The 27,727-nt window shown below is 47.8% G+C and overlaps 1 protein-coding gene and 2 pseudogenes across 1 annotated transcript; 2 read left to right on the top strand and 1 right to left on the bottom strand.

Moving 5' to 3' along the window:
* The first annotated feature begins 1,779 nt into the window (after positions 1-1,779).
* Positions 1,780-2,319, top strand: LOC121480754 (annotated as a pseudogene).
* Positions 2,320-13,030: 10,711 nt separating this feature from the next.
* On the top strand, positions 13,031-16,175 carry LOC121480567 (annotated as a pseudogene).
* A 7,858-nt stretch (positions 16,176-24,033) lies between these two features.
* On the bottom strand, positions 24,034-27,615 carry INHA (inhibin subunit alpha). Its single transcript, XM_041737184.1, has 2 exons — positions 26,760-27,615; positions 24,034-25,034 (listed from the first exon to the last, which is right to left on the bottom strand). Exons 1-2 carry the CDS (start codon positions 27,031-27,033, stop codon positions 24,202-24,204), a joined length of 1,107 nt encoding a protein of 368 aa, XP_041593118.1. The 5' UTR covers positions 27,034-27,615; the 3' UTR covers positions 24,034-24,201.
* Positions 27,616-27,727: the final 112 nt, after the last annotated feature.

Below are 27,727 nucleotides of genomic sequence, written 5' to 3'. Positions count from 1 at the left end.
AGCCCCAGCCACACCCCCGCCATCCAAGCCCAGCCCCCAGCCCCAGCCACGCCCCCGTCATCCAAGCCACGCCCCAGCCACGCCCCCGCCGTCCAAGCCCAGCCCCCAGCCCCAGCCACGCCCCCGTCATCCAAGCCCCGCCCCAGCCCCAGCCCCCGGACTTGGGGGTCTTTTAACGGAACTGGCTTCTCAAGGAGAATTGGGTTTTGTGGGGGTTTTTTTCATTTTTTTAAAGATTTTATTTATTTATTCATAGACACAGAGAGAGAGGCAGAGGGAGAAGCAGGCTCCACGCAGGGAGCCCGACGCGGGACTCGATCCCGGATCCCCAGGATCAGGCCCTGGGCTGCAGGCGGCGCTAGACCGCTGGGCCCCCCCCGGGGCTGCCTGTGGTTTTTGCTTTAAAGGTTGTATTTATTTATTCATCAGAGACACAGAGAGAGGCAGAGGGAGAGGCAGGCCCCCGCGGGGACAGTCCATCAGATGCCACTGGAGGGTGCAATACAGTCTTTATCTCAAGTTGCAGAACTGGAAGGATCTTTTTTTTTTTTTTTTTTTCCTAAAGGCAAAATAATGTGAGACCACACAGCCGAGCGCCCGCGGCCGCTGTGTGATGGAGCCAAAGCGGAGGGGGCTCCGCTGAGAGCAAGCGCGAGGGGCTGGACCGCTAATCCCAGGGCGCAGGACTGCCAGTCCCTGCTTCTGGGTCACCCGGACTAAGGAGCAGGGCGTCCGTGCGGTCACTGCCAACGGGCCCTCCTAGGGGAGAAGGGGCAGACTGTCTGGAGATCCCTGGCACTCTGGTCTCCCCAGCCCGCAGACTCTCAGAATTGCTCCACTCATATGCATGGCCTCTGTAGCCAGATTCGCTCTACTGTCGCTTTGCTTCCCAGAAATGTGAAAAGTGGAACAAAGAGAGCAGCAAGGAAAGCTGCAAACTCTGGGAGAGGAAAAACATCTCCCAGAGAAGCAGCCCAGGAGACCAAGCAGTCCTAGTTTCCAGGCCCCCTTTGCGGGGCCCACTCCCCCTTCTGCCTTCAGGCTGCAGAGGAGGCCTTGGCCACCTTCCAAAGAATTCCCACCCAACTTTTTTGTTGTTGTTTGCCTCAAAAAGTACAGAGTGTACCTCTGTAAATTGTTACCATAAGAACCTCCACTAAGACAAAAACTTTTCTTGAAAACTGAAGTCTGAAATGGAAAAATAAAAAATCCCATTCCCAGAAACAAAGTGTGTATATATATATATACACACCTCGAACATTTTTAGAAATATGCCAGAAATATGTGAAGGAAACCAGAGAACTTTAAGGACATTAAATGAATGAAAAGTCAACATGTTCCTGATGAGATTTGACATTATAAGGATGTCAGTTTAATGCGATTTTCATCAAAATCCCAATGGGGAGCTTTTGGAACTTGACAAGTTGATTATGAAATTCTTCTGGAAGACTAACATAAGCACAGCCAAAACATTTTGAGGAAAAAAAAAAAAAAAGAATAAGAGGCACTAATAGGGGCCTTGCCCTAACAGTAGCAAAATGTCCTGTAAAGAAAGCAGCAGTAAGGGGCACCTGGTGGTTTAGTTGATTAAGTGTCTGCCTTTGGCTCAGGTCACAATCCTGGGGTCCTGGGATGGAGGCCCATGTAGGGCTCTCTGCTCAGGGACTCTCTGCTCAGGGAGCCCACTTCTCCCTCTGCCCCCTCCCTGTTCATGTTTGCTCTCGCTCTCGCTCTCTCTCTCTCTGAAATAAACTCTTTAAAAAATTAAAAATGGAGACCTAGAGCTAAAGCCAGGAGACTGAGAAAATGCAGACCACCGGGGCATTACTCATTCCTCCGGCTCTGATCCGCTGCTGTACCAGGGATCTAATCAGGCCTTTGTCTGCCTCCTTCTTGAGTAGGCCAGAGATCCCATCTAAACAGCCATCCTACAGCAGCTCCCCACTCCAGGTGGCCCAACGGGAGTTTCAGACCAATGTTGTCTCCCAGGACATTGACACAGCAGCCAAGTTTATTGGCACTGGGGCTGCCACAGTTGGTGTGGCTGGTTCAGGGGCTGGTATTGGGACAGTGTTTGGCAGCTTGATCATTGGCTATGCCAGGAACCCGTCTCTCAAGCAGTAGCTCTTCTGCTATGCCATTCTGGGCTTTGTCCTGTCTGAGGCCATGGGGCTTTTCTGTTTGATGGTCGCCTTCCTCATCCTCTTCGCCATGTGAAGCTCCGTGAGGGTCACCTACCCGTCCCTGCTGCTTCGACTTCAGGCCATGCCTGGTGCTGGAGTGTGTTAAGCTTTACCATTAAACACAATGCTTCTCTAACAAAAATTTTTTAAATTTTTTTAAATGTTTTTTTAATTTTTTATTTATTTATGATAGTCACACAGAGAGAGAGAGAGAGAGGCAGAGACACAGGCAGAGGGAGAAGCAGGCCCCATGCACCGGGAGCCTGACGTGGGATTCGATCCCGGGTCTCCAGGATCGTGCCCTGGGCTACAGGCAGGCACTAAACCACTGCACCACCCGGGGACCCCTAAAATTTTTTTAAATTAAAAATTAAGAATTTAGGGACACCTAAGGGTGGCTTAACAGTTACGCATCTGCCCTCAGCCCAGGGCCTGATCCTAGAGACCCGGGATGGAGTCCCACATTGGGCTCCCTGCGTGGAGCCTACTTCTCCCTCTGCCTGCATCTCTGCCTCTCTCTCTCTCTCCTTGTATCTCTCATGAATAAATAAAATCTTTTAAAAATTTTATTTAATTTAAAAATCTGTTTTAAAAAAAGAAAGGAAGCAACAGTAACCAAAGCAGCATGATACTGACAAAAAGGCAGACAAAAATGGGTAGATCAATAGAGCAGGAATAACCATGATTACATGGATTTTTTTTTTTTTTTGCTATATGTGATAAATTAACTTTAATGATCTTTTTTTTAAATTTTTATTTATTTATGATAGTCACACACAGAGAGAGAGACAGGCAGAGACAAAGGCAGAGGGAGAAGCAGGCTCCATGCACCGGGAGCCCGACGTGGGACTCTATCCCGGGTCTCCAGGATCGCGCCCTGGGCCAAAGACAGGCGCTAAACCGCAGCGCCACCCAGGGATCCCTAACTTTAATGATCTAACTAATGAGTTGTTCAATAGTTTGAGGACAATGAGCTGTCCAACCAGAGAAAGGGAAGTTTCTTCTCTCCTGGCATGCGCGTTAAGTTCCAAAAGGATTAAACAGACAGGGGTACCTGGGTGGCTCCATCGGTTGAGTGTCCAACTCTTGCTTTCACCTCGGGTCATGGTTTTAGGATTGTGAGATCAAGTCCCACATCAGGCTCCAAGCTCAGTGCAGAGTCTGCTTGAGATCCTCTTTCTCTCTCTGCCCCTTCTCCTCCCACTCCCTCTCACTTAAAAAAATAATAAAAAAATAAAAATAAAATAAAATTTTATTATTAAAAATAATTAAAAAGTTAAATTAAAAAAAATTAAATCTAATGACTCTTTAAAGTTTGAAGTACAGGGATGCCTGAGTGGCTCAGTGGTGAAGTGTCTGCCTTTGGCTCAGGTCATGATCCCGGGGTCCAGGGATCGAATCCTGCATCAGGTTCCCCATGGGGAGCCTGCTTCTTCTGCCTATGTCTCTGCCTCTCTGTGTGTCTCTCATAAATAAATTTTAAAATCTTTAAAAATAAAGTTTGAAGTTCAAATTCACTACTTAAACAGATAATATCTGTGTTAAAAAGGCATGCAATGCATTTCAAAAAAGTCTTTAGAAAGAAAGTCACACATATCACCTACTATCACATAATTTTATAATACCGTGAATGAAATAGTGTTTCTCAAAGAAATGCTGTGATATCATGCTCTTAACTTATAAACAGTCTTCAGAGTTTTATTCCTCAAGAATAACACTCCTCCTAAAATCAGAAATGCTCAGCTGCACCTTCCAGGCATATGACTAAAATCTCCCAGCACACCCCTGGATCTGGTACTGGAAAGGTACAGCTTAGCCACCTCAGGTTTCATTGCCGTGTTAATTTTCATGAGAGAAGTGAATGGTAAGCAGCTGCCACTGGTAGCACCCGTGACACCTTTAATTTCCCTGGGGTGGCCTCTGCAAAATGCTTGTGATCAAAGGGAGGAGGTAAGGTGAGCTGGTTACTAGCTTAGGCAGCAGGGGTGGAGTTCTAGAAGGGAGGAAAGAGTCTTCATACAAGAATGACAAAGTCAGGGGCGCCTGGGTGGCTCCATTGGTCGAGTGTCTGATGCTCAGCTCGGGTCCTGTTCTCGGGGCTGTGAGATCCAGCACCTTCCTCGGCCCTGTGCTCGACAGGGAGTCTGCTTCAGACTTTCTCCCTCTTCCTCTGCTCCCCACTGGTGCGCTCTGTCTCAGTCTCTCTCTCTCTTTCTGCCTCTGTCTCTAAAATAAATGAATAAAACCTTTAAAAGGGGGGCGGGGGTGTCTGGCTGGCTCAGTCGGTTAAGCCTCTGCATTCAGCTCGGTCATGATCCCAGGCTCCTGGGATTGAGCCCTCCATCAGGCTCCCTGCTCAGTGGGGAATCTGTTTCTACCTCTCCCTCTGCTCCTCCCCTCCAATTGTGCATGATCTCTCTCTCCGTCTCTCAAATAAATAAATTAAAAAAAAATTTTCACACACTAGGGCTGCCTAGGTGGTGGCTCAGCGGTTAAGCATCTGCCTTTGGCTCAGTGCATGATCCTGGAGATCCCAGGATCTAGTCCCACGTCAGGCTCCCTGCATGGCGCCTACTTCTCCCTCTGCCTGTGTCTCTGCCTCTCTCTCTCTGTGTCTCTCATGAATAAATAAAATCTTTAAAAAAATAAAAATAAAAAATTGACACACTTAAGATGAACACTGGATGTTATACTATACATTGGCAAAGTGAATTTGAATTTTGAAAATTGTAAAATTAATTAATTAATTTTTTTTTTAAATTGACAAAGTCAGCTACCAGAGAATACAGACCTCAGAGTCCTGGTCCTGCTTGCTTTCACCTCGGGTCATGGTTTGGCCCTTGGAGCATGCAGGCCCCTAGACTCTTGCCCACACGGGAACAGAAGTAACGGTTCCTTGTTAGGACCTGAGCCATTGTCCTAGATCTGGACCTCACTGCTGTGGGGCTCCAGCCTCCTGCAGCAGATCAGACCATGGAGACCTCAGGATTCCTCCAAAATGAAAAGTTTGCACTTGAAACTGAGTTGTGGGTAGGGAGGGTGAAACTGGACGATCTACTTGTTTCTTTCTTTTTCTTTTTTTTTCTTTTCTTTTTTTTTTTTGTTTAAAGGATTCTATTTATTTACTCACGAGAGACACAGAGAGAGAGGCAGAGAGAGAAGCAGGCTCCATGTAGGAAGCCCAATGTGGGACTCGATCCTGGAACTCCAGGATCACTCCCTGTGTCAAAGGCAGATGCTCAACCGCTGAGCCACCCAGGTGTCCTTACTTGTTTCATTAACTAAGTATCTCCATGGCGTGGGAAGGGGGACAGATGGAGAGAATGAGGAGGTGTGAATATCACCTACAAAACCAGAATTGTGGTGAGGGTTTGTGCTGGAGCGGCGGCCGTGCACCGGGCAGAGGCAGCCCCAGGACGGGGCCGTCGGAGGCCGTGCTTGCTGCACGAGGTGCCACACGTTGGTTCTCTTGGCTCTGCTACCTGACCTAGCCACAAAAGACTGCCCTGGAGTTGGCCCAGTCACCAGAATCGAACATATGGAACAAATCAGCAGCATTACAGGAGGTCTGGCATGAGAAGGCTGCGTTAGGCCCTGACCACACGAGCCCATCAGAGCCTGGGCCCAGGATGGACCCGGCACAAGGCCCGTGGAGCAAAGTGAGAGCAGCAGAAGCCAAGCTCAGGGCGAGGTTAGGGAAGCCAGGGCCACAGGCCGGCTGACCTGAAAGGAAGCAGCAAAAGAGCAATATTGAGCCCAGCCTGCAGGTGTTTTGCAGCGCTGCCTCAAGTGAACTGAGGGGGTCCCTGGGTGGCTTTCTAGTGAACCCCAGGAGGCTTGAGAGTGCCTTTAATTCTTTTCATTGTCTCTCCTGGAAGCAGCTGGAGTCCTATGAGAAGGGGTTTGCAAAGTGCTCTATGGCAGATGGGAACCCATTTTGTCCCCTTCGCTCTCTGAGATTTAAGGTCATTAAATATACTTTGAAGCTACCCCATGCAAGAACTAGATCACTTCACGCATTACCCTTTTGTTAGGAATTTGGGCTGTTGTCAGATTAACACTTTTTAAAGATAATGCTGTGCTGAAAGAGAGAGAGAAGAGAGAAGGAAGAAGGAAAGATGGGAGACTTGTGGTTAAAAAGAAAGGGATGAACCAAAAGCTCCATCCCTCATTCAAGGGGTTTGGAAAAGCTCAAAGCCAGCTGGGAAATGGGGTGGGGGGGGGGATAGTGGAGGCAGCTACAGAGAAGAGAGGAAAGCAGGCAGGATCCTAGAGAGGGAGAAACTAGTTTCCAGCATAACCTGCCCCCCCCCGACCCCCCACCCCTGCCCCAGGAGGCCTGCGGGCATGGTCAGATACATAGGTGACAGGTGTCTTCCATCTCAATTCCTCCTGCACACAGGGCTGCAGAGGGGAGGGCCAGGCTCCACAGCGAGGACCAGCGTAAGACCTGCAATGGGGGACAAGGAAACCCATGAAACGGGAGGTCAGAGGGCTTAGGGTCCCTGGGGCTTGGGGAAAGGGAAAGACACTGGCTGCTTTGCAATCTCCGAGCCTGTGTAGAAGCACAAAAAAGTGAGCAGCGGGCTCCCGGGTGGCTCAGTCCGTTGAGCCTCTGCCTTCGGCTCAGATCACGATCCCGGGGTCCTGGGATCGAGTCCTGCATCACCAGGCTCCCTGCTCAGCGGGCAGTCTGCTTCTCTCTCTCCCTCTACCACCAGCTCCCCCTTGCTCGTGCTCTCCCTCTCTCTCTCTCTCTCTCAAATAAATAAATAAATTCTTTAAAAAAAAAAAAAAGTGAGAGCAGCCTTTCTTCTTTCATTCGTTAGTTCCACAAATATTGACTGAGCCCTGACTGTGTGCCAGAGCCTGCGCAGGAGTCCCGGTAAATAAAGGAGACGACAGTACGGCTCTTGTTCTGGAGAAGCTGGCAGCGAGGTGCAAGGACAGACACCCACTATCACACTTCAACACTGTGTTCACTTCCTCTTGTTGCTGTAACACATTACACCCAACTTAGTTGCTTAAAACAGCCCACATTGGTTATCTTACCCGTTCTGAAGGTCAGCAGTCCAAAGTGGATCTCACTGGGCCAAAATAAAGGTGTGGGCAAGGGCTGTGTGCCTTTCTGGAGGCTCCAGAATCTGCTTTTTTGAGTTTTCCAGCTTAAAGAGGCTGCCCACTTCCCTGGCCCCCTCCTAACTTCACAGCCAGCAACGGCCACTTGGGATTTTTTTTTCTCACATCAGTTCCTCTGACACTAACTCTTCTTCCTCCTTCTTCTATGTTTAAGGGCCCTGGTGATTACACGGAGCCCACCCAGATAATCCAGGATAATCTCCCTGCGGGCAATTTTCATTCCATCTGCAATCTTACTTCTCCCTTGCTCTCTGGCGTAACATTTGCACAGGCTGAGGACACAGACATCTTGGGGGAAGGGAGGAGGAGGCCAATAATCTGCTTCCATCAACACCCTGTGCTGCGGTAGAGGTGATGGATGATGGTTCCAGTCCCACGCTGCAAATGGAATACAGGCTCCGGCCTCCCCCTCCCAACCTAAGTGGTTAGAAATGAAAACATGCTTATCAAAATAAGTAACCTTGAGGCGCCTGGGTGGCTCAGTTGGTTAAGCATCTGCCTTTGGCTCAGGTCGTGATGTCAGGGTCCTGGGATCAAGCCCTGTGTGTTTGTCCCGCTCCCTGCTTGCTGGGGAGTCTGCTTCTCCTTCTCCTGCTGCTCCTGCTGCTCCTGCTGCTTATGTGCTCTCTGTCTCTCTCTGTCAAATACATAAAAAACTTTAAAAAATAATAAAATATTTTATTTATTTTTAAGATTTTATTTATTCATTCATGAGAGACACAGAGAGAGAGGCAGAGACACAGGCAGAGGGAGAAGCAGGCTCCATGCAGGGAGCCCGATGCAGGACTCCATCCCTGGTCTCCAGGATCAGGCCCTGGGCTGAAGGCGGTGCTCAACCGCTGAGCCACCCGGGCTGCCCTGCCCCAGATCTTTTAAAAAAAATAATATAATTCCATAATTACCCTGGCCAACGAGGAGAGCCCTTGGTGGACCAGAAACCACGAGAATCCCCTGAAAGCTGGAAGGCAGGTAGGAACTGGTCAGAGAAGAAAATCACAGCCTAAAATGTGCGTAGCAATAGATCCCCGGGAGTTGAAAGCACCAAAATCACTCCGAGCTCTAAGAGGGTGTATCCTGGGAGCTTTGGGGCTCAGAAATCACCAACGGGGAGCTGATGACTCAGGATGCCACCACGGACACCGGACACCGTCAAGCATGTTAACCACTCCACACACCCTCCCCCTTCTTGTCTCCTGGGGCCAAGAACTCCAGAAAGACTACCTGCCTCCAGGTGAGAGCAGTGGAAAGGAGAACATTAGGTGAAAGAAAGGACGGTGTTCTTGATGGCTGGTGACACTTAGGAGGAAAGGGAAGCACCCCTTGCAGAAGTTGAGCTCCAAAATATGCCCCCCATCAGCATATGCCCCCTGCAGTTATTGGCAACGCATCACAATGTGCACCAGGATATTGTCCCATCCCCCTTTTGCTAAGGGGGTTTAGAAATGGCAAGTGCAAATGGCCTCACAGGAAATCCCAGGTAAAGGATGAGGGTCTAAGGAGCCATTACCAAACGTTAGAAGAAAATCAACATCTTAAAAGAGCTCTCAAATCCAGCCTGGAGAAGAACTTCCACCCACTGAAATAGCTCATAGAGCAGGAACAGGAATTCAGAATAATTATCATCAGTCTTGGAGGCAAAAGGATATGTCAAAAATGAATGTGTACTCATTTTTAAAAACCCAACTGAAAAATTGAACGTGATTATGAAACAAAAAAAAAAAAAACACCTCAGTAGAACACTCAAAAAATAGGCATTATGTTCTTGTATCACACAGTGCAGGACAAAATACGAACATGATTACTCACGAAATTTTCGACATACGAAAAATTGAATATGATTATGGAACAACAAAAACCCCTCAACAGTGCAACCAAAATGGGCATCTGTTTTTGTACCACACAGCGCAAGACAAAATACGGAAAGTATTCACTGAAAAGAAAATCTAAAATACACAGAGGACCAATCTAAAACATCCAATATCAGCTAATAGGAGTTCTGAAGTAGAGGGCACCTGGGTGGCTCAGTGGGTTAAAGCATCTGCCATCAGCTCAGGTCATGATCCCAGTCCTGGGATCCAGTCCCCTGGGATCCAGCCTCACATTGTGAGTCCCCCGTTGGGCTCCATGCTCACCAGGGAGTCTGCTTTTCTCTCTCCGTCTGCCCCTCCTGCCCACTCTCTCTCCCTCTCAAACAAATAATAAAACCTTTTCAAAAAAGAGTTCTGAGGTAGAAAATACAATGTGAGAAGTTTTTTATTTTTTAAATTTATTTTATTTTATTCAAATTCAATTGATCAACGTATAGTGCATTAGTTTCAGAGGTAGAGTTCAGTGATTCGTTATTACATCACGTGCCCTTCTCATGCCCATCACCCAGTTACCCCATCCCCCCTGCCCCCTCCCCTCCAGCAACCCTCAGTTTATCTCCTATAGTTAAGAGTCTCTTGTGGTTTGTCTCCCTCTCTGATTTCATCTGATTTTATTTTTCCCTCCCTTCCCGTGTTCTGCTATTTTGTTTCTTCAATTCCGCATATGAGTGAGATTATATGATAATTGTCTTTCTCTGATTGATTTATTTCGCTTAGCACAATAACCATCTAGTTCCATCCACGTCATTGCAAATGGCAAGATTTCATTCTTTTTTTTTTTTAAGATTTATTTATTTATTCATGAGAGACACACAGAGAGAGGCAGAAACACAGGCAGAGGGAGAAGTGGGTTCCCTGCGGGGAGCCCCATGCAAGACTCGATCCCGGATCCCAGGATCACATAGATACTCAACCACTGAGCCACCCAGGTGTCCTGGCAAGATTTAATTCTTTTTTGATGGCTGAGTCGTATTCCATTGTATATATAGATACCACATACCACATCTTCTTTATCCATTCATCTGTTGATGGACATCTGGGCTCTTTCCACCATTTGGCAACTGGGGATACTGCTGCTATAAGCATTGGGGTACAGGTGCCCCTTCGGATCACTACCTTTGTATCTTGGGGTAAATACCTAGTAGTGCAATTGCTGGGTTGTAGAGTAGCTCTATTTTTAACTTTTTGAGGAACCTCCCTACTGTTTTCCAGAGTGGCTGCACCAGCTTGTATTCCCACCAATAGCATGAGGGTTCTCCTTTCTCTGCATCCTCCCCAACAACATTTGTTGTTTCTTGTCTTGTTAATTTTAGCCATTCTGACTGATGTGAGGTGGTATCTCTCTCTCTCTTTTATGTGAGGTGGTATCTCATTATTGTTTTGATTTGTATTTCCCTGATGCCAGGTGATGTCGAGCATTTTTTCATGTGTCTGTTAGCCACTTGTATGTCTTCTTTGGAGAAATGTCAGTTCGTGTCTTCTGCCCATTTCTTAACTGGATTATTTGTTCTTTGGGTGTCATGTTTGACAAGTTCTTTACAGATTTTGGATGCTGGCCCTTTATATCTGATAAGACATTTACAAGTATCTTCTCCCATTCTGTAGGTTTGTCTTTTGGTTTTGTTGACTGTTTCCTTTGCTGTGCAGAAGATTTTTGTCTTGATAAAATCCTAATAGTTCATTTTTGGCATTGTCTCCCTTGCCTCTGGAGATGTGTCTAGCAGGAAGTTGCTGTGGCCGAGGTCAAAGAGGTTGTTGCCTGTGTTCTCCTCTAGGATTTTGATGGATTACTGTCTCACATTTAGGTCTTTCATCCATTTTGAGTTTATTTTTGTGTGTGATGTGAGGAAATGGTCCAGCTTTATTCTTCTACATGTGGGTGTCCAATTTTCCCAACACCTTTTGTTGAAGAGACTGTCTCTCTTTTTTTTAAGATTTTATTTATTTATTCATGAGAGGCACAGAGAGAGAAGCAGAGACACCAGCAGAGGGAGAAGCAGGTTCCATGCAAGGAGCCCGATGTGGGACTTGATCCTGGTATTTCGGGATCATGCCCTGGGCTAAAGGCAGATGCTCAACCACTGAGCCACCCAGGCGACCTGAGACTCTTTTTCCATTGGACATTCTGTCCTACTTTGTCAAAGATCAGTTGACCATAGAGTTGACGGTCCATGGCTGGGTTCTCTATTCCGTTCCATTGATCAATGTGTCTGTTTTTGTTCCAGTACCACACTGTCTTGATGATCGCAGCTTTATAATATAGCTTAAAGTCTGGAATTGTGATGCCATCAGCTTTGGTTTTCTTTTTCAACCTTCCTTTGGCTATTCAGGGTCTTCTCTGGTTCCATATAAATTTTGGGATTATTTATTTCAACTCTGTGAAATAAGTTGATGGTATTTTGATAGGGATTACATTGAATGTATAGATTGCTCTGGGTAGCATAGACATTTTAACATTTGTTCTTCCAATCCATTAGCATGGAATGTTTTTCGATTTCTTTGGGTCTTCCTCAATTTCTTTCATGAGTGTTCTGTAGTTTTCAGATTATAGATCCTTTATGTCTTTGGTTAGGTTTATTCCTAGGTATCTTATGATTTTTGGTAGAATTGCAAATAGGATCAACTCCTTAATTTCTCTTTTTTCTGTTTGTTAGTATATAGAAATAACAACTGATTTCTGTGCAATGATTTTATTTTTTTTAAATTTTTTTTTATTTATTTATGATAGTCACAGAGAGAGAGAGAGGCAGAGACACAGGCAGAGGGAGAAGCAGGCTCCATGCACCGGGAGCCCGAAGTGGGATTCGATCCCGGGTCTCCAGGATCGCGCCCTGAGCCAAAGGCAGGCGCTAAACCGCTGCGCCACCCAGGGATCCCTGTGCAATGATTTTAAATCCTGACACTTTGCTGAATTCCTATATGAGTTCTAGCAATGTTGGGGTGGAGTGTTTTGGGTTTTCCATACAGAGTATCATGTCATCTGCAAAGAATGAGAGTTTGACTTCTTTGCCAATTTCGTATATGGCTTTCATTTCTTTTTGTTGTCTGATTGCTGATGCTAGGACTTCTAGTACTATGTTGAACAGCAATGGTGATAGTGGGCATCCGGCCATGTTCCTAACCTCAGGGGAAAGGCTCTCAGTTTTTCCCCATCAAGAATGATATTTGCTGCATGCTTTTCGTATATGGCTTTTATGATATCGAGGTATGTTACCTCTATCCCTACACTGTGAAGAATTTAAATCAAGAAAGGATGCTGGAGGGGATCCCTGGGTGGCTCAGCGGTTTAGCACCTGCCTTTGGCCCAGGGCGTGATCCTGGAGACCCAGGATCGAGTCCCGCGTCAGGCTCCTGGCATGGAGCATGCTTCTCCCTCTGCCTGTGTCTCTGCCCATCCCTCCTCTATCATGAATAAATAAATAAAATTAAAAAAAAAAAAGAAAGGATGCTGGACTTTGTCAAATACTTTTTCTGCATCTGCTGAGAGAATCATATCATTATTGTCCTTTCTTTTATTAATGTGGTATATCACATTGATTGATTTGTGGATGTTGAAGCATTCTTGCAGCCCAAGAATAAACCCCACTTGGTCATGGTGAATAATCCTTTTATTGTACTGTTGGATCCTATTGGCTAGTATCTTGGTAAGAATTTTTGCATCTATGTTCATCAGGGATATTAGTCTGTAAGTTGTGAGAGGAAGTTCTATTCAAATAAATAAAAAAAGGAAAATATCCCAGGATTGAAGATTAATGTCCCATGAATGTCCTTCCAGTTGGAAAGGGTACACCAAATGCCAGTCAAGATCCTTTTATAAAACTAACATGCAGATCTATTGTGATGGGGTTGCAGATACCAGGTAAGGAGAAAAGCCTGACAACTTCCAACGAGGAAAAAAAAAATAAAGATGAACCACAAAGTTCTGACCCTTGTATTGACAGGAAGTCTCTATTGAAAAGCAGGGGTAAGAAAAAAAAAGAGAATTTTTAAAGTTCAGAGGAAAAATGTCTTTTTTTTTTTTTAATGGGAGAGAGACTTTATTTATTTATTTATTTATTTTAATTTTTAAAATTTATTTATGATAGTCACACACAGAGAGAGAGAGAGAGGCAGAGACATAGGCAGAGGGAGAAGCAGACTCCATGCACCGGGAGCCCAACGTGGGATTCGATCCCGGGTCTCCAGGATCGCGCCCTGGGCCAAAGGCAGGCGCTAAACCGCTGCACCACCCAGGAATCCCCTTTATTTATTTTTTTAAGTAAGCTCTATGCCCAATGTGGGGCTTGAACACATGACCCCAAGATCCAGAGTCACATGCTCTACTGCCTTAGCCTGCCAGGTGGCCCAAGAGGAAAAATCTCTTTGAATCTTGAATTATATACACAGCCCGAACATCATTCCAGTGTGAAAATAAAAGATTTTTTTTCATTTGGGAGGGGATCCCAAAAGTTTAACACTTACAAGCTTACTCTGAAGTAAATATGAAGGAGGATAGATCAGCGCTAAGAAAAAATGAATCCAAGAGGAAGAAGTGAGGAGGCAAACAGCAGTAAGCAAAGACTTTAGCAAAGACATTTAAACTAAAAAGTAAGAAAAAATAGGCACCCAGGCACACAAAAGAGGGAGGAAGAGAGGGGGGGAGGAAGGGAAAAAAAAAAAGAAACAGTCAAAGGATAAGAGTGGAGGAGCTGGCTGGAGATGGGAGGGTAGGAGAGGAGATCTACAGGGTCAAGGCCTCCAAGCACACAGGATTTGCAGAACTTTTTTTTTTTTTTTTTAAGTAGACTCTGCACCCAAAGTTGGTCTTGAAATCAAGACCCTGAGATCAAGAGCACATGTTCTACCAACTGAGCCAGACAGGGGCCCCAGGATTTACAGAATGTAATGAGAATGTGAAGACCTGGGGCACTTGGGTGGCTCAATTGTTTGAGCATCTGACTCGATCTCAGCTCAGATCTTGATCTGGGTGTCATGGGTTTAAGCTCCACATTAGGCTCCACTCTGGGTGTATAGTCTACTTAAAAAAAAAAAAACAACGTGAAGACCTTGCAAAGAAACCTGAAAACAACCAAAGTGAATATGTATCAAGAAATAAATTGGGGAATGCCTGGGTGGCTCAGCCGTTGGGTGCCTACCTTTGGCCCAGGGTGTGATCCTGGAATTCCTGGAATTCCTTGGCAGGCTTCCTGCATGGAGCCTGCTTCTCTCTCCGCCTGTGTCTCTGCCATTCTCTCTGTCTCTCATGAATAATAAATAAAATCTTTAAAAATAAATAAATAGATAAATAGATAGATAAATAAATAAATAGGCCTTGGCAGAATGAGTTGAAAATGAAGTGAAATGCAAATCTTCCAAATCTGACAGGCTTACAGTTATAGTCTTTAAAAGCACTTGCACACTATCTCAAAGGTTTTCCTGTTATTGGAGATCTGTTTCCTTGGTTGAGGTGCTGACCACCACATTATTCCATTGAAAGGTTCTAAGCAAGCGAGCATGAGTCAGGAGATCACATGTAATTCAACCTTCAACTGGAAAAAATGTGAATGAACTTTTCAGAGAGGCAAGGGAAGCTGGGGCTATCCCTCTGAATGAAGCCGCGAGAGCTTTAAGTGATGACAAATCAAAGTAATTTATGTGTAGAGGGTACAGATGGGGGCACACTCCTTGTGTTAGCAGTCTAAATACATCTATGTAGAAAATCAGCCACAGGATGTTCAGATTTTGCTTCAGTTTACATGATGGTGAGTTGAAACCATACAATGACCCAACAGATGTTCAATTTCTGGAATCTGTTAAGAGAAGGGGTGACTCTTCATGTATGCCTGAAATCCAGCAACTTATATTAGAAAGCCTTTAAAGTGACATTAATGCTGGTAGGAGATTTCAAAAGAGCCTCCCCTGAAACTTCAGTGACTGGCTCATGGTGACCAAGTAGATTTGGATGGAAGGTCATCAAGCTCAAGCAGACCTAAAACCTAAAATGAGGTTCAAGGCTTTTAGTGGACAAAGACAAAAACTCAGAAGACTTGCTGTATAATCAATGCATCTTCTTCCCCAAGAAGAGGAAGAGAAGGCACTATTTAATGTGGTTGTGCTTATTGATGATTCAAATCCAGCAACAAAAATTCAAACAGAGCCCCTGGCCAGCTCCGTCAGTAGACAATGTGACCCTTGATCTCAGGATCATAAGTTTGAGTCTCACATCGTGCACAAAGATTACTTTAAAAAAATTTTTTTTCAATTCCGGTTAGCAGATTACAAAGATTCAATAGTGCAGACAGATTCCTGGATGTTGGGAACTTTATTGTACAGTTTCCTCCTTAATTTGCAACTTTTGATTTTGTTCTTAGTGACTTTATTTCCAAACAGAGAGCTGATGAAAAGCCTAGCACAAGAAGCAAATATTCTTAATACAGATGACCCTTGAACATTGCAGGGGTAAGGGGTGTCCACCTCCCCCTACAGTTGAAAATCCATGTATAGCTTTGACTTTCCCAAAACTTAATTACTAGTAACCTACTGTTGACCAGAAGCCTTGTGATACGATAAAGTTGATGAACATGTATTTTGTGTGTTATATGCATTATATACTGTATTCTTTTTTTTTAAGAATTTTATTTATTTATTCATGAGAGACACAAAGAGAGAGAGAGAGAGAGAGAGGCAGAGACACAGGCAGAGGGAGAAGCAGGCTCCATGCAGGGAGCCCGACGTGGGACTCGATCCCAGGTCTCCAGGATCACACCCCGGGCTTCAGGCGGCACTAAACCGCTGCGCCACCAGGGCTGCCCTATATGCTGTATTCTTGTAATAAATTAATTAGAGGAAAGAAAATGTTATCAAGAAAATCATAAGGAAAAGAAAATATACTTACAGTACTATATTGTGTTTATCTGGAAAAATCTATGTAAGAATGGATTCTCACAGTTCAAATCCATGTTGTTCAAGGATCAACTGTACTATGATGCTCCAGCAACTAAAATAATATTGCAAAATAAAATAAAATAAAATAAAATAAAATAATATTGCTCGTATCCATGAAATAGCAGGTAGGAAAGATTATGTGCCTTATGAATAAGGAAAATACTTTCAGCATTAAAATAATCAAATTATGTTTAATATTTTTATAAATACATTTTGGTCTTACATTGTCTTCCAGCCTTACTATAGATAATATCAGACAAGGAGTGGATCTTGAGATTAATAAGTCTGAGTTTGTAGTTGCAGGCCTGGCTTATGGGTGATAACATTTTTTTTTTAAAGTAAACTCTAGGGGGTCCCTGGGTGGCTCAGCGGTTTGGAGCCTGCCTTTGGCCCAGGGCATGATCCTGGAGTCCCAGGATCGAGTCCCGCCTTGGGCTCTCGGCATGGAGCCTGCCTCTCCCTCTGCCTGTGTCTCAGCCTCTCTCTCTCTCTCTCTCTCTATCATGAATAAATAAATAAATCTTTAAAAATAAATAAATAAATAAATAAATAAAGAAATAAAGTCTAGACCCAACATAAGGCTCAAATTCATGACCCCAGGATCAAGAGTCACATGCTGTACCAACTAAACGAGCCAGGTGCCCCATAGTGATAGCTTATAAATATCTAGGCAACCCGATTTGTTACACGCTCAGTGTTGGTGTAACAACATTTATTTGCAGAAAAATGAACAAACCTATTTTTTGATAAATGCACTTGGTAGAATTTGCATTAACGTTTCTTGGTGCTTCATTGATCAATAGTCTTTAAGAAGTCTTTTTATTAAATTAAGTTGAAAGTTTTTCTGTGATAGACACTGAAAAGTATCTGTATTCTGATCTTGAAATAGTTTGACCGTATATAATAATTATTTCTCCTATTTAGATTTTAGGCATCCTTTTTACTTATCCACTTAGCTACATTACTGGTTTCAAAAAGTATAGTTTGGCATCATATTTTATAGAGCTGTGACCATCATAAACCAGAAACAAAAGGACGTAGGGTCAGCAGTCTTTGAGAAGATGTACTAAAGAACACTTTATTTTTTATTTATTTTTTAAGGTTTTATTTTTATTTTTTAAAAGATTTATTTATTTACTGGGGGTGAGGGAGGTGCAGAGAGAGAGAGACAAGCAGACTCGCTGTGGGTCAGGAAGCCTGGCTTGGGGCTCAATCCTAGGACCCTGAGATCACAACCTGAGTCGATATCAAGAGTCAGACACCTAACGGACGGAGCCACCCAGGCGCCCCAAGAGCACTTTGAAATGGAGTCATTACAGCCCTTCCGGAGCCCCCTGGTCACATTCACTTATTCATTCAACACAGTCTTCTAGGGAAACCACTATATGAACTGAAAACCATTCTAACTGCTCAGCCCAGAATATATTCCATCCCAGGACAGAACTAGTGGAGAAACTCAGGGATGTATTTTCTGTCAGATGCCCTGGAGCTGAGGAATGACCCTCATCAGTGTTGGCATTTCTGCTGAAGCCAAGCATTTTGTGAATGAGGCTACGTCAGGAATGATAGAAAAGCTTTTTCTTCTTCCCAGATACCACTTCATCTCTGGTCGCCTCTGCTGATTAGCTTCCTATTACTGCCATGACAGATTACGACAAATTTAGTGCCTCAAAATAACACAGATTTTCAGTCTTACCATTCTATTCGTTAGAAGGCCCCCATGGGTATTGCTGGGCTAACATTGAGGTGACAGCAGGGCTGCTTTTTTTTTTTTGAGGCCCTAGAATCAGCTTCTAGAACCTGCCAGCATTTCTTGGCTTGTAGCCCCCGTTTAGCATCTTTCTGGCCTTTCTTCCATAATCCCATGTGTCTGCAACAGCCAGAGAAGGTTCTCTGTGCTTATGGACTCCTGTGATGAGATTGGCCTACTGGACAATCCAGGATTATCTCCCCATCTTAAAGTCTGTAGGAACCCCAATCACACCTGCAAAGTCCAGTGGCCTTTGCCATGTTAATTAACACATCACAGTTTCCTTCTGGGATCTCCAGTGGAGAACCTGTCCTTTGCCTCTTCCAATTTACAAAGGCTGCTGGCATCCCCGGCTCAAGGCCATATCACGGCAATCCCTGCTGCTGGCCTTACATCTTTTACAATTTTGATTTTTCCTTCCTCCCTCTTTCACAGATCCTTGTGATTACATGTTTAAAGATTTATTTATTTTGGGGGGGGATGGGCAGAGGAAGAGAGGGAATCCCCAGCAGACTTCCCACTGATCAAGGAGCTCAAGGTGGAGCTTGATTCCACAAGTCTGAGATCTATTCACAGATTTGGGGGCTAGGACATGAACATTTTTGGAAGGCCATTATTCTGACTGCCATCATCTACCTTCGCCCCCAAAGTTTACATCCATCCCAAAAAATTCACCCCATCCAAAAGTGCTCAAAAGTCTCAACCCTTTACAGCATCAACTCAAAGACCAAAAAAACTTTTTCTAAGATTTGTATTTGTGTATTCATGAGAGACACAGAAGAAGAGGCTGAGACACAGGCAGAGGGAGAAGCAGGCTCCCTGCAGGGAGCCCAATATGGGACTCGATCCCAGGACCCCAGGATCACACCCTGAACCAAAGGCAGACACTCAAAGGCTGAGCCACCCAGGCGTCCCTCAAAGACCAAAATTTTATCAGAATCTCACCATCTTGAAAGTCTCAAATCACATTATCTAAATTATCTAAAGTTTGGGTGAGGATTCGGGTATAATTCCTGGGGCACAATCCCTCTCTACCTGTGCACCTGTGAACCTGCAAAACAAATTCTCAGCTCCCAGATATAAGGCAAGACAGTTCTAGAATAATAGTGATAGACATTCAAAAAGCATTCAAAAAGCAGAAAATGGGGACACATGGGTGGCTCAGAGGTTGAGTGTCTGCCTTCAGCTCAGGGTGTGATCCCGGGGTTCCAGGATTGAGTCCCGCATGGGGCTCTTGAGAGAAGCCTGCTTCTCCCTCTGCCTGTGTCTCTGCCTCTCTCTGTGCGTCTCTCATGAATAAATAAATAAAATCTTAAAAAAAAATAAAATAAAAGCAGAAAATGGAATGAAAGAAGGAGCCCCACCAGTCCCAAGCCATGTAGAAATCCAGCCAAGCCGCCTGCATTCATTAGGTCTTAAGGCCTGGGAATAATCTGGGGCTCCCAGCTCCATCCTTTGGGCTTGTGACTCCTCATCTGAGCCATCTTTCCTTTTTCTTCCTTTTTTCTTTTTTAAGAGTATTTATTTATTTATTGACAAGAGACACACAGAGAGAGATAGGCAGAGAGAGAAGCAGACTCCCTGCAGGTAGCCCAATGTGGGACTCGATCCCAGGACCCTGAGGTCATGCCCTGAGCCAAAGGCAGATGCCTAACCACTGAGCCACTCAGGCGTCCCCCTGAGTTCTTTTTTACTGAATTCCTGCAATCATTGTTACTTTAAAAAATTTATAATCATCTCAGGAAAGATTATTTCATGATGAGCAGTTAGACCACCACGTGTGAGGTCTGTCGGTTTTGCAAGACGTATGTGACCAAGATGTTTGAAGTGTCTGTTTACCAGGAAAGGATATTTTCATTGGAAGAAAAAAAAGGACAAGATATTTTAGAGAATAAAAGTGATTGCAAAAAAAGAAAAAGAAAAAGAAAGAAATTACCATCTTCAGAAGTGTCCTGGGGCTAGGATGTGTTCCGTATCGGTAGACAGCTTCATCTCCTCAGCGGGGCGTATTTGAAGAACAGTGGGAAGGAGAGGCCGGGTGGTAATGTAGCTCAGGGGTGGATACAAAGACTCTGGAACCAGATTCTGGAGTCCAAATGTGGGCTTCACCACTTATTAGGGAAGTCTTCTCATCTGTGCAACTGGTATGATATCAGTGCCTACCTCATAGGATGGTTATGAGGATTCATGAGCTTTTTCTTGTAACATTCCTGGCACAAAGGAAGTCCTGTATATGTTTCTTATACAAATAATTAAATTAACAAAAGAAGATTATTTGGTGGAAGGAATGTGATTTTTTTTTAAAGATTTTATTTATTTATTCATGAGAGACACAGAGAGAGACAGAGGCAGAGACACAGGCAGAGGGAGAAACAGGCTCCATGCAGGGAGCCTGACATGGGGCTCGATCCCTGGACTCCAGGATCAGGCCGTGGGCTGAAGACAGGTGCTAAACCACTGAGCCACCCAGGCTGCCCCGAGGGAGTGTGATTTTTAAGAAGAAGGAGAAAAAAAAAGTTAATGGTAGGACTGGAAATAAAGTCAAAGAAAGCCCTTAGAATGTAAAGTAAAAGAATTTCAGTACAGTGCACAAGGCATGAGCCCATTTGTGGGGGGAAAAGCTATTTCTACCAGGTATGCGTCTGCAGGTAAACTCCTAGAAATGTGTCTGGCAGCACTCAGCTCCGTGGAGGGGATGACCCAGGAGAACCTCGGCATCATCTTCCATAACTGAGTCGTTACCATGAGAACATATCTGTGTGTTCTTTGTGAAACGTTTTTTGAAAATCAGCGTTAAAGAACCAAGCGCCCAGGAAGCAGGGAGGAAGAGTAGCTAGCTCTGCCATCCGGGAGCCAAGGGAAGTCACAGATGACAGGACATCAGAATTGGATCTTCAAGGAGGCGTTGCCTGGGAAAGAGATCGCTGAAGACAGAGGCAGCTGGAGAATAAAATGATGTATTTGAGGCAGGATCGGAATTTGTCTGAACAGAGTTCTGGGGGAGGAGAGGCAGGGAGGGACAGGTCTGGGATGGGGCTGTGCGGATGGGATTGGGGGGTTGTAGAGGGCCGCTGAATGCACAGAAGGGGCTGAACATTGTGGAGATAACTTTTTAAGCCCCTTTAGGGACACAATCGAAACAGAAGGGCCCTTGGGCAGCCAGGTGCCAAGTGGACCCGAGAGGCACAGAATGATTGCATAGGAACTGGTGAAGGAGGCTGCTGCACTGCCCCCCAAGAACTGCCCCAGAAACAACAGAAAAGGGTCTCTGTAGGGACAGAGAAAAGGCTTGTCAGCCACTCATCATCGACTCCCCGTTTTTGTGGTAACTGTATCCCACTTTGGGGAACCACCTTTTTTCACCTTAGCCTTTGTGCTGTGGGCTCTGGGCTCCCTGGGTGGGACACAGGATGTAAGTCACTAACTCATTCTGATCCCTTCACCACCTTTCCTGGAGGAGCACCCCAAGCAGGACGATTAGGCCACTGAGACCCATCCTGGGACATCCAGAAGCCAACTCCCTCCTGGGGCCAGGTGCGAGATGATGGGAACCTGGAGCTGCTTAAGCCGCCGTGTGCCCCAGGGAAGGTGAGCCGTGGCTGAATCTTGGCAGCCCCAAATCCAACCCAACCTTAGCCAGCTCAGGCCACAGACTTCTCACGAGCCAGTGATTTTTAAATTAAATTAAATTTAGTTTTGTTTTAGTCAGTTTGAGTTGTGTTTTCTGTTCACACTGACTCTGATTTGAGAGTATTCAGAACAACAACACCAAAAAAAGAGTATTCAGAACATTTGTAATAACCAACCCTGGGAACCAGGAGAATCTCTGAAGTTTACTGCTCTTAGTCTCATGGCAAAAAGTGACAAAAAAGATGTCCTTAGCCACTGTAAGTCAGGCCCTCTTAAGGAGGGGAGGGTGTATCATTCTGATTTGCTAAGTTAACAAAATCTCACAAGGCGTTAGAGATTCTGGAAGGGGTGGCCCAGACCAATGTGACTCCCAGGCTTTGGAATTTCACAGATTTCAGCAGCAAAATTACAGAGACAAATCTTAGAGTCCAATTAGAACGCCAAGTTGGTTACTTTTCTCTTCTTCTTCTTCTTTTTTTTTTTTTTTAACATTTATTTATTCATTTTGGGGGCAGTGTGCAAAGGGCAGGGAGAGGGTCAGAGGGAGAGGAAGAACAAAAGAATCTCAAGCAGACTTCCCACTGAGCACAGAGCCTGTCCCTGAGATCATGCCCTGAGCCAAAACCAAGAGATCAACACCCAACCGACTGAGCCACCCAGGGGGCCCCTAGAATTCTCAAGGGTTTGTTTTTAAATATTTTATTTATTTATTCATGAGAAACACAGAGAAAAGCAGAGACTTAAGCAGAGGAGAAGCGGGCTCCTCACAGGGAGCCTGATGTGGGACTATCCCAGAACTCTGGGATCACACCCTGACCCAAAGGCAGACGCTCAACTGACTGAGCCACCCAGGCGTCCCGAATCCTCAAGTTTTAATTTTGTTAAGTAATCATAAAAGAATATCATATCATAAAACATCATAAAAGAAAGAATACTTTTACTCTCTTACTCGCTCACTCTCACGCTCTCACACACATACAGATAGACACGCACACACAGAAAGGATAACTTTCAAACAAAGGCTATCCCTTTAGAATGGACACCTTTGGGGGCACCTGGGTGGCTCACTGGTTGAAGGTCTGCCTTCGGTTCAGGTTGTGATCCCGGAGTCCCCACCCATCAATGTCATCCAAATCCCTGGGACAGGGAAAGTCTGAACAACACAGGGTCCCGGGCCCAGGGGGGAAGACTGCAGATCCCAGGGGAAGGGAGGGAGGATCTGGCAAGGGAAGCCAGGCAGTAAGAGCATGAAGCTCAGAGACTTGAGGAAAATCTCCCGTCCCACCTGCGGCCAGTCCACCGCCAGAGTAGGGACCCCGGGAGCCCTGAGCACAGACTAGTTGCAATGCTGGGTCTAGATGAAGGTGCTGGGAGAGACTGGAGACTGTGAGCAGGCAGGTTGCCCCAGTGGAGCTGCAGCAGCCTCCCCAGGGATTGAGGATCAACAGAGCTTGGGGCCAGCCCGGGAGTGTGGAGGTGGGCTGCTCTCTTGTGCTCACTCAGCTCAGAGAGGGGGAGGCTAAGGGTGAAGGGACGGGGAGCCTCTCTCCTCCGCAGCCCCTCCCTGGGGGCAGGCACTGACCTGCCTGGGAAGCTGCGTTGGTAGGAAGGAGGCCTGGAGAAGTCTCCGTGTGGTCCCTGCCAGAGTGTGCTCCAACTCTGGGTCTTGGGGACCTGAGCATCCCCCGGAAAGGGAGGCTAGATGGAAGCTCCTGGCTGAGAGCCAGGACCCTGGGGCAGGGCAAGATGATAACCAGACGGAGGGAGCGGACAAAGCTGGGAGGAAGGCCGGAGAAGCGGGCCAGCCGGGGCAGGCAGGCATGGGCTGAGGGGAGCCCCCCCGAAGAGAACAGCTCTGGACTCTGGGCACCTGCACCAAGTGTGGGTGCAGATTGGCCCAAGGGCGCGTCCCTGGCAGGGCTCGGCCTCTCTGACGCCCGGGACCGGGTAGGGGGTCAGGGTAAAGATACGCAGGGCACAGGGAAACAAAGCCTTTGGGACCTGGCTCCCAGCCCGCCGCGCCTCACAGTGTCTACACCGAGAGCAAAGGCGTCCCGGGGGAGCCTCAGCAAATTGACATCCTCGGGTCTCGTTCTCCCCCTCTCTGCCCTGGTCAACACTTGGGCCCTGCCGACTGATCGTCTTCGCCCCCCTTCCCGCCCCAGGTCCCGAGAAACCCCAGATGGAAGCTGCTCTGCACGTCTATCTCCAGGGGGCCCTGCAAACCCTGACCTCTGGCCTGTCTATGAGTCACCCGACCTTGGGCCAGGGGGCCATAAGCTAAGGCGGAGAATAGCAGGGGAGCGGCCAGCAGTCTCCAGATTGGCTATCAAGGGCTCAGAGCACTTTTGTGTTGTGTCTCCTCCAACTGATGCAGCTTCCCACCAGGGCCTATCCCATCACGGCCCTGGAACGCCCCGTCTTTGAGGTCAAGTGAGGCTGTGTGACCTGAGATCCTACAATCCCAAGTTTCTGGGGCCCAGACCTGCCCCCCACCATATCAGAGAAGCCAGAGAATGCATGCCAAGTCATATGCACTGTGTTGTTTATTGTCACATGTTACCCATGGGACAGAGGCAGGATGGGGCAGGGAGCCCTCAGGCAGAGAGGGATGCAAGGAGGGGGAGGTGGGAGCCATCCATTTTCTGAGCTCTGCCCTTTCCTCCAGCTGTTGATGGGCGGGGGCCTGGCCCCCAGCAGGACTCCCTCAGATGCAAGCACAGTGCTGCGTGAGCAGGTTGGGCACCGTCTCATACTTGAAGGAGTAACCGCCATCTGAGGTGGTGCGGACACGTAGGGGCCTCATGGTCCCGGGGAGGGCGGCGCAGCAGGGCTGGGCCCCGGGGACCAAAGAAAGGGGTTGGACGGGGGTAGGAGGAGCGCCAGGGCCCGGCAGGGGCAGGTCCGCTGGGGCAGGCAGCCCGCAGCCGCCGTGACAGTAGTGGAAGATGAAACTGGGAGGGTGCACAATCCAGCGGTCCCAGCCCAGCTCCTGGAAGGAGATGTTGAGGGCTGCCCTGTGACAGTCAGCGTGGGCGGCAGGCTCCTCGGGGGGCCTCTGGAGCAGGCGCAGCGCGGCCGGAGACCACGGCCAGGGCAGCGGGGAGGCGGAGCGGCGGGTCCTCTCCCCTCCGCTGGGCGGCCTGGCCCGCGTGTGGGCCACCAGGAAGGGGGTGGCCTCGGGCCCCGCTGCGCAGGAACAGACGGGGCAGCGCAGCAGCAGCACCAGGACGGGGCTGGTCAGCAGAGGGAGGGCGGAGGGGGCCAGGTGCAGCACGGCCCAGCGAGGGGGGGCCTGGCCCACCGACGTGGGCACAGCCATGGGGACCCCCGATGACGGCGCCAGCAGGCTCAGCAGGGGCCCGGAGCTATTGGAGGCTGCTGTGCTGTGCCTGTCCAGTCCCGTGTGGAACCACAGGTGGGCTGACGTCACCTGGCGGCTGCGCAAGTGCTGGGAGGGCCGGAACACGTAGGTGAAGAGGCCGTCCTCGGCCTTCTGGGTCAGCTCTCTGGCGGCCGGCTCGTCCGCACAGCTGGCACCTGCAGGGGACAGAGGGAAGGGACAGGGCAGCCCAGACTGGCGGAGCCTGGGACCTCTCCCCTCCTCAACAGCAGGGATGTGCGTCCCGCAGCCAGCCACACTGAGGGCTCTGTCGGGCTTGGGGCCTCGCTCCGCCCGAGACAACTGACACACAGGCTCTCCATTTGCTACTTCATCCTTAGAGGTCTTAAAAAAAAAAACAAGATGTTGCCAAGGTCTTTGAAATGGTTTTACCAATTCACATTCCCATCGGCCATGTGTAAGAGGCCCTGCCCGCGCTCTACCTTCACCAACACTTGGAATCATTAGACCTAAATTTTTGTTTTGAATGACGGTACCTTGAACACACAGGTATTTGTTTTCTCCCTCTCTATTTTTTTTTAATTATTTAAAGATATTATTTTTAAGTAATCTCTACACCCAATGTGGGGCTCAAATTCACAGCCCCAATATCAAGAGTCCCATGTTCTTCCAACTGAGCTAGCCAAGCACCTCACCCCATGTATCTTTTTACATGTCAGAAATATTGCATAACAGGCACGCCTGCGTGGCTCCGTGGTTGAGCATCTGCCTTGAGCTCAGGTCATGATCCTGGGGATCGAGTCCCGCATCGGGCTCCCCGCAGGGAGCCTGCCTCTCCCCTCTGCCTGTGTATCTGCCTCTCTCTCTGTGTCTCTCATGAATAAATAAATAAATAAAATCTTTATTAAAAAAAGAAATATTGCATGATAAATTCTTTAAAACAACTCCACGTTTAGGGACATCTGGGGGGGTGCAGTTTGTTGCGCATCTGACTCTTGGTTTCGGCTCAGGTCAAGATCTCGTGAGCAGTGGGAGCGTCCTCTCTCTCTCTCCCAAATAAATAAATAGATCTATTAAGACATTCCACCTAAAAATGGATTAATATCAGAAAGAAAAAGGAAGAGAAGAGAAAAGCATATAACCCAGGAGGGCAGTGCTTTCTAAGAAAGGCAATTGGCATCCTTCCCCGACAGGTACGCAGACTACAGTAAGCCATCAGGAGTAGGTAAAGGACGGAAGATTGGGACTATACCGTCACACGGATGCTCTCACTAGAAATCTCACGACTGATCTACTTTGCAGGTGAGGAAACAGGGTTACAAAGGGGAAGTGGCATTTACCTACTAAGCGGCCGGGCTGGGATCGTGCTTGATTCCACAGCCACACTAAGTCACGGTGCCACACGAGGACTATGGCACGGGGAGGCAGGCGCTCCTCTCTGAGGGGAAGGGGATACAGATTACACGTCCACCTGGAGGAGGGCTTTCCTGGGTCAGTCAGTGGAACATGGGAACACGCACAATGAGATGAGAAGGGAATCGAGAGAAAGTAGACTAATTTCCTGGAAAACTTTCCCAACTCATCTCATCCTTGCATTTCTGATTATCTTCTCAAATCTTGGCTAATTGGGGCTAAAGAAACGAGGTTTGGGGCAGGGAGCGAGGCAGAGGGAGAAGGAAAGGTGGCAGAAAAGGGCCCAAGTCCAAATCTCTCTGTCTCTAGAGATTCTTGGTGCCCCAAACAGATGTCTCCCAAATGCCTCCGCTGAGCCTTGCGGCATCTTGCTGCATCCTGACGGGCAGGCGTTATTGCCCAGGTGAGCAGACTAGACATTCAGAGCCAGACCTGCCTGGCTCCCGAGCCCGTGCTGTACCTGCCACACTGCTCCTCAAAGTCGCCCTGCCACTTCCCACCCTCATTACCTGTAGCCGGGAAAAGGATGGCCTGGGAGACATCCTCCTCCTCCCTGGGCTCCCAGCCTCTGCGCCGGAAGCCCCCTGGGGCATGTCTTCGGGGCAGCCGCCTGACTCCAGGATCCCCACCTTCCCCGGCCACTGCCGGGGGCCCCAAAGCATCCATGAACAGGGCCCTCACTTTGGCCAGGACAAGTGCCCTGTCCAGCTCTGGCCCGTGGCAGCCATGGCCACTGTCTGGGGACAGCAGCAAGAGGAGCAGGAGCAGCAGCTGCAGCAACATAGCTCACCTAGGCCTGCCAGTGGTGAACCCGCACCCCGCGCCGTGCCCCTTGTGTCAGGGTCTGCCCCAGGCCTCCCCACTCTGCCCTCCCCATCCCACCACCCGCCCTCTTCTACCCTTCTCATCCTGGTCTCCCCAGGCCTTCCCACGCCCTGCAATCCAGAGTGGCCCCTGCCCGTGGCATTGAGACCTCCTATCTCTGACGCAGATGTCTCTGGCCATGAGCCTTATCTCCCACTCCTGCCAAGCGTGTGGGGGAGGGGGCTAGAGAGGGTTTTCACCCGGGGTGACCTGACCCGCACATACCACCCCTTCCCCCCTGCCCCCTACACACACACACACACACACACACACACAGTAGGCCTCATCCCAGCGCCCAGCGCCCAGGTGACATCGGGTGGTTCAGGAGCCTGGGAGCTGGGGTCTCCCAGCCCCTAAGAGTGGGATTCGCCGGGGAGACGGATTAGGCCAGCCCCTCAGCCCTTCTGGGGCCCCCTTCCAGCAGGCAGCCGCTGGGCCAGCCTCGGAGGGGGGGGGGGAAGGGCTCAGGCTGGGGCTAGAGCCGGGGCTAGGGTGGGGGGCAGGTGGTCCCGCCTGCTCTAAACTTAGCCTCGGAGGAGCCAGTCTGGGCTCCCGTCCTTCCAGCTGTGTCATCAGAGAATATTTTTGGGATTGGCAGCTGCAGGCGCCTCTG

This window comes from Vulpes lagopus, chromosome 22 (genome assembly GCF_018345385.1).
Source record: "Vulpes lagopus strain Blue_001 chromosome 22, ASM1834538v1, whole genome shotgun sequence".
Classification (NCBI taxonomy): domain Eukaryota; kingdom Metazoa; phylum Chordata; class Mammalia; order Carnivora; family Canidae; genus Vulpes; species Vulpes lagopus.
This window is presented reverse-complemented; position numbering and strand designations above follow the sequence as displayed.

Bases quoted from the DNA above. Each gene is read 5' to 3' on its own strand.
- INHA (XM_041737184.1), bottom strand. From the start codon at position 27,033: ATGTTGCTGCAGCTGCTGCTCCTGCTCCTCTTGCTGCTGTCCCCAGAC. The intron at 25,035-26,759 runs GTAATGAGGGTG...TGTCCCCTGCAG, and splicing joins CATCCTTTTCCCGGCTACAG to GTGCCAGCTGTGCGGACGAG.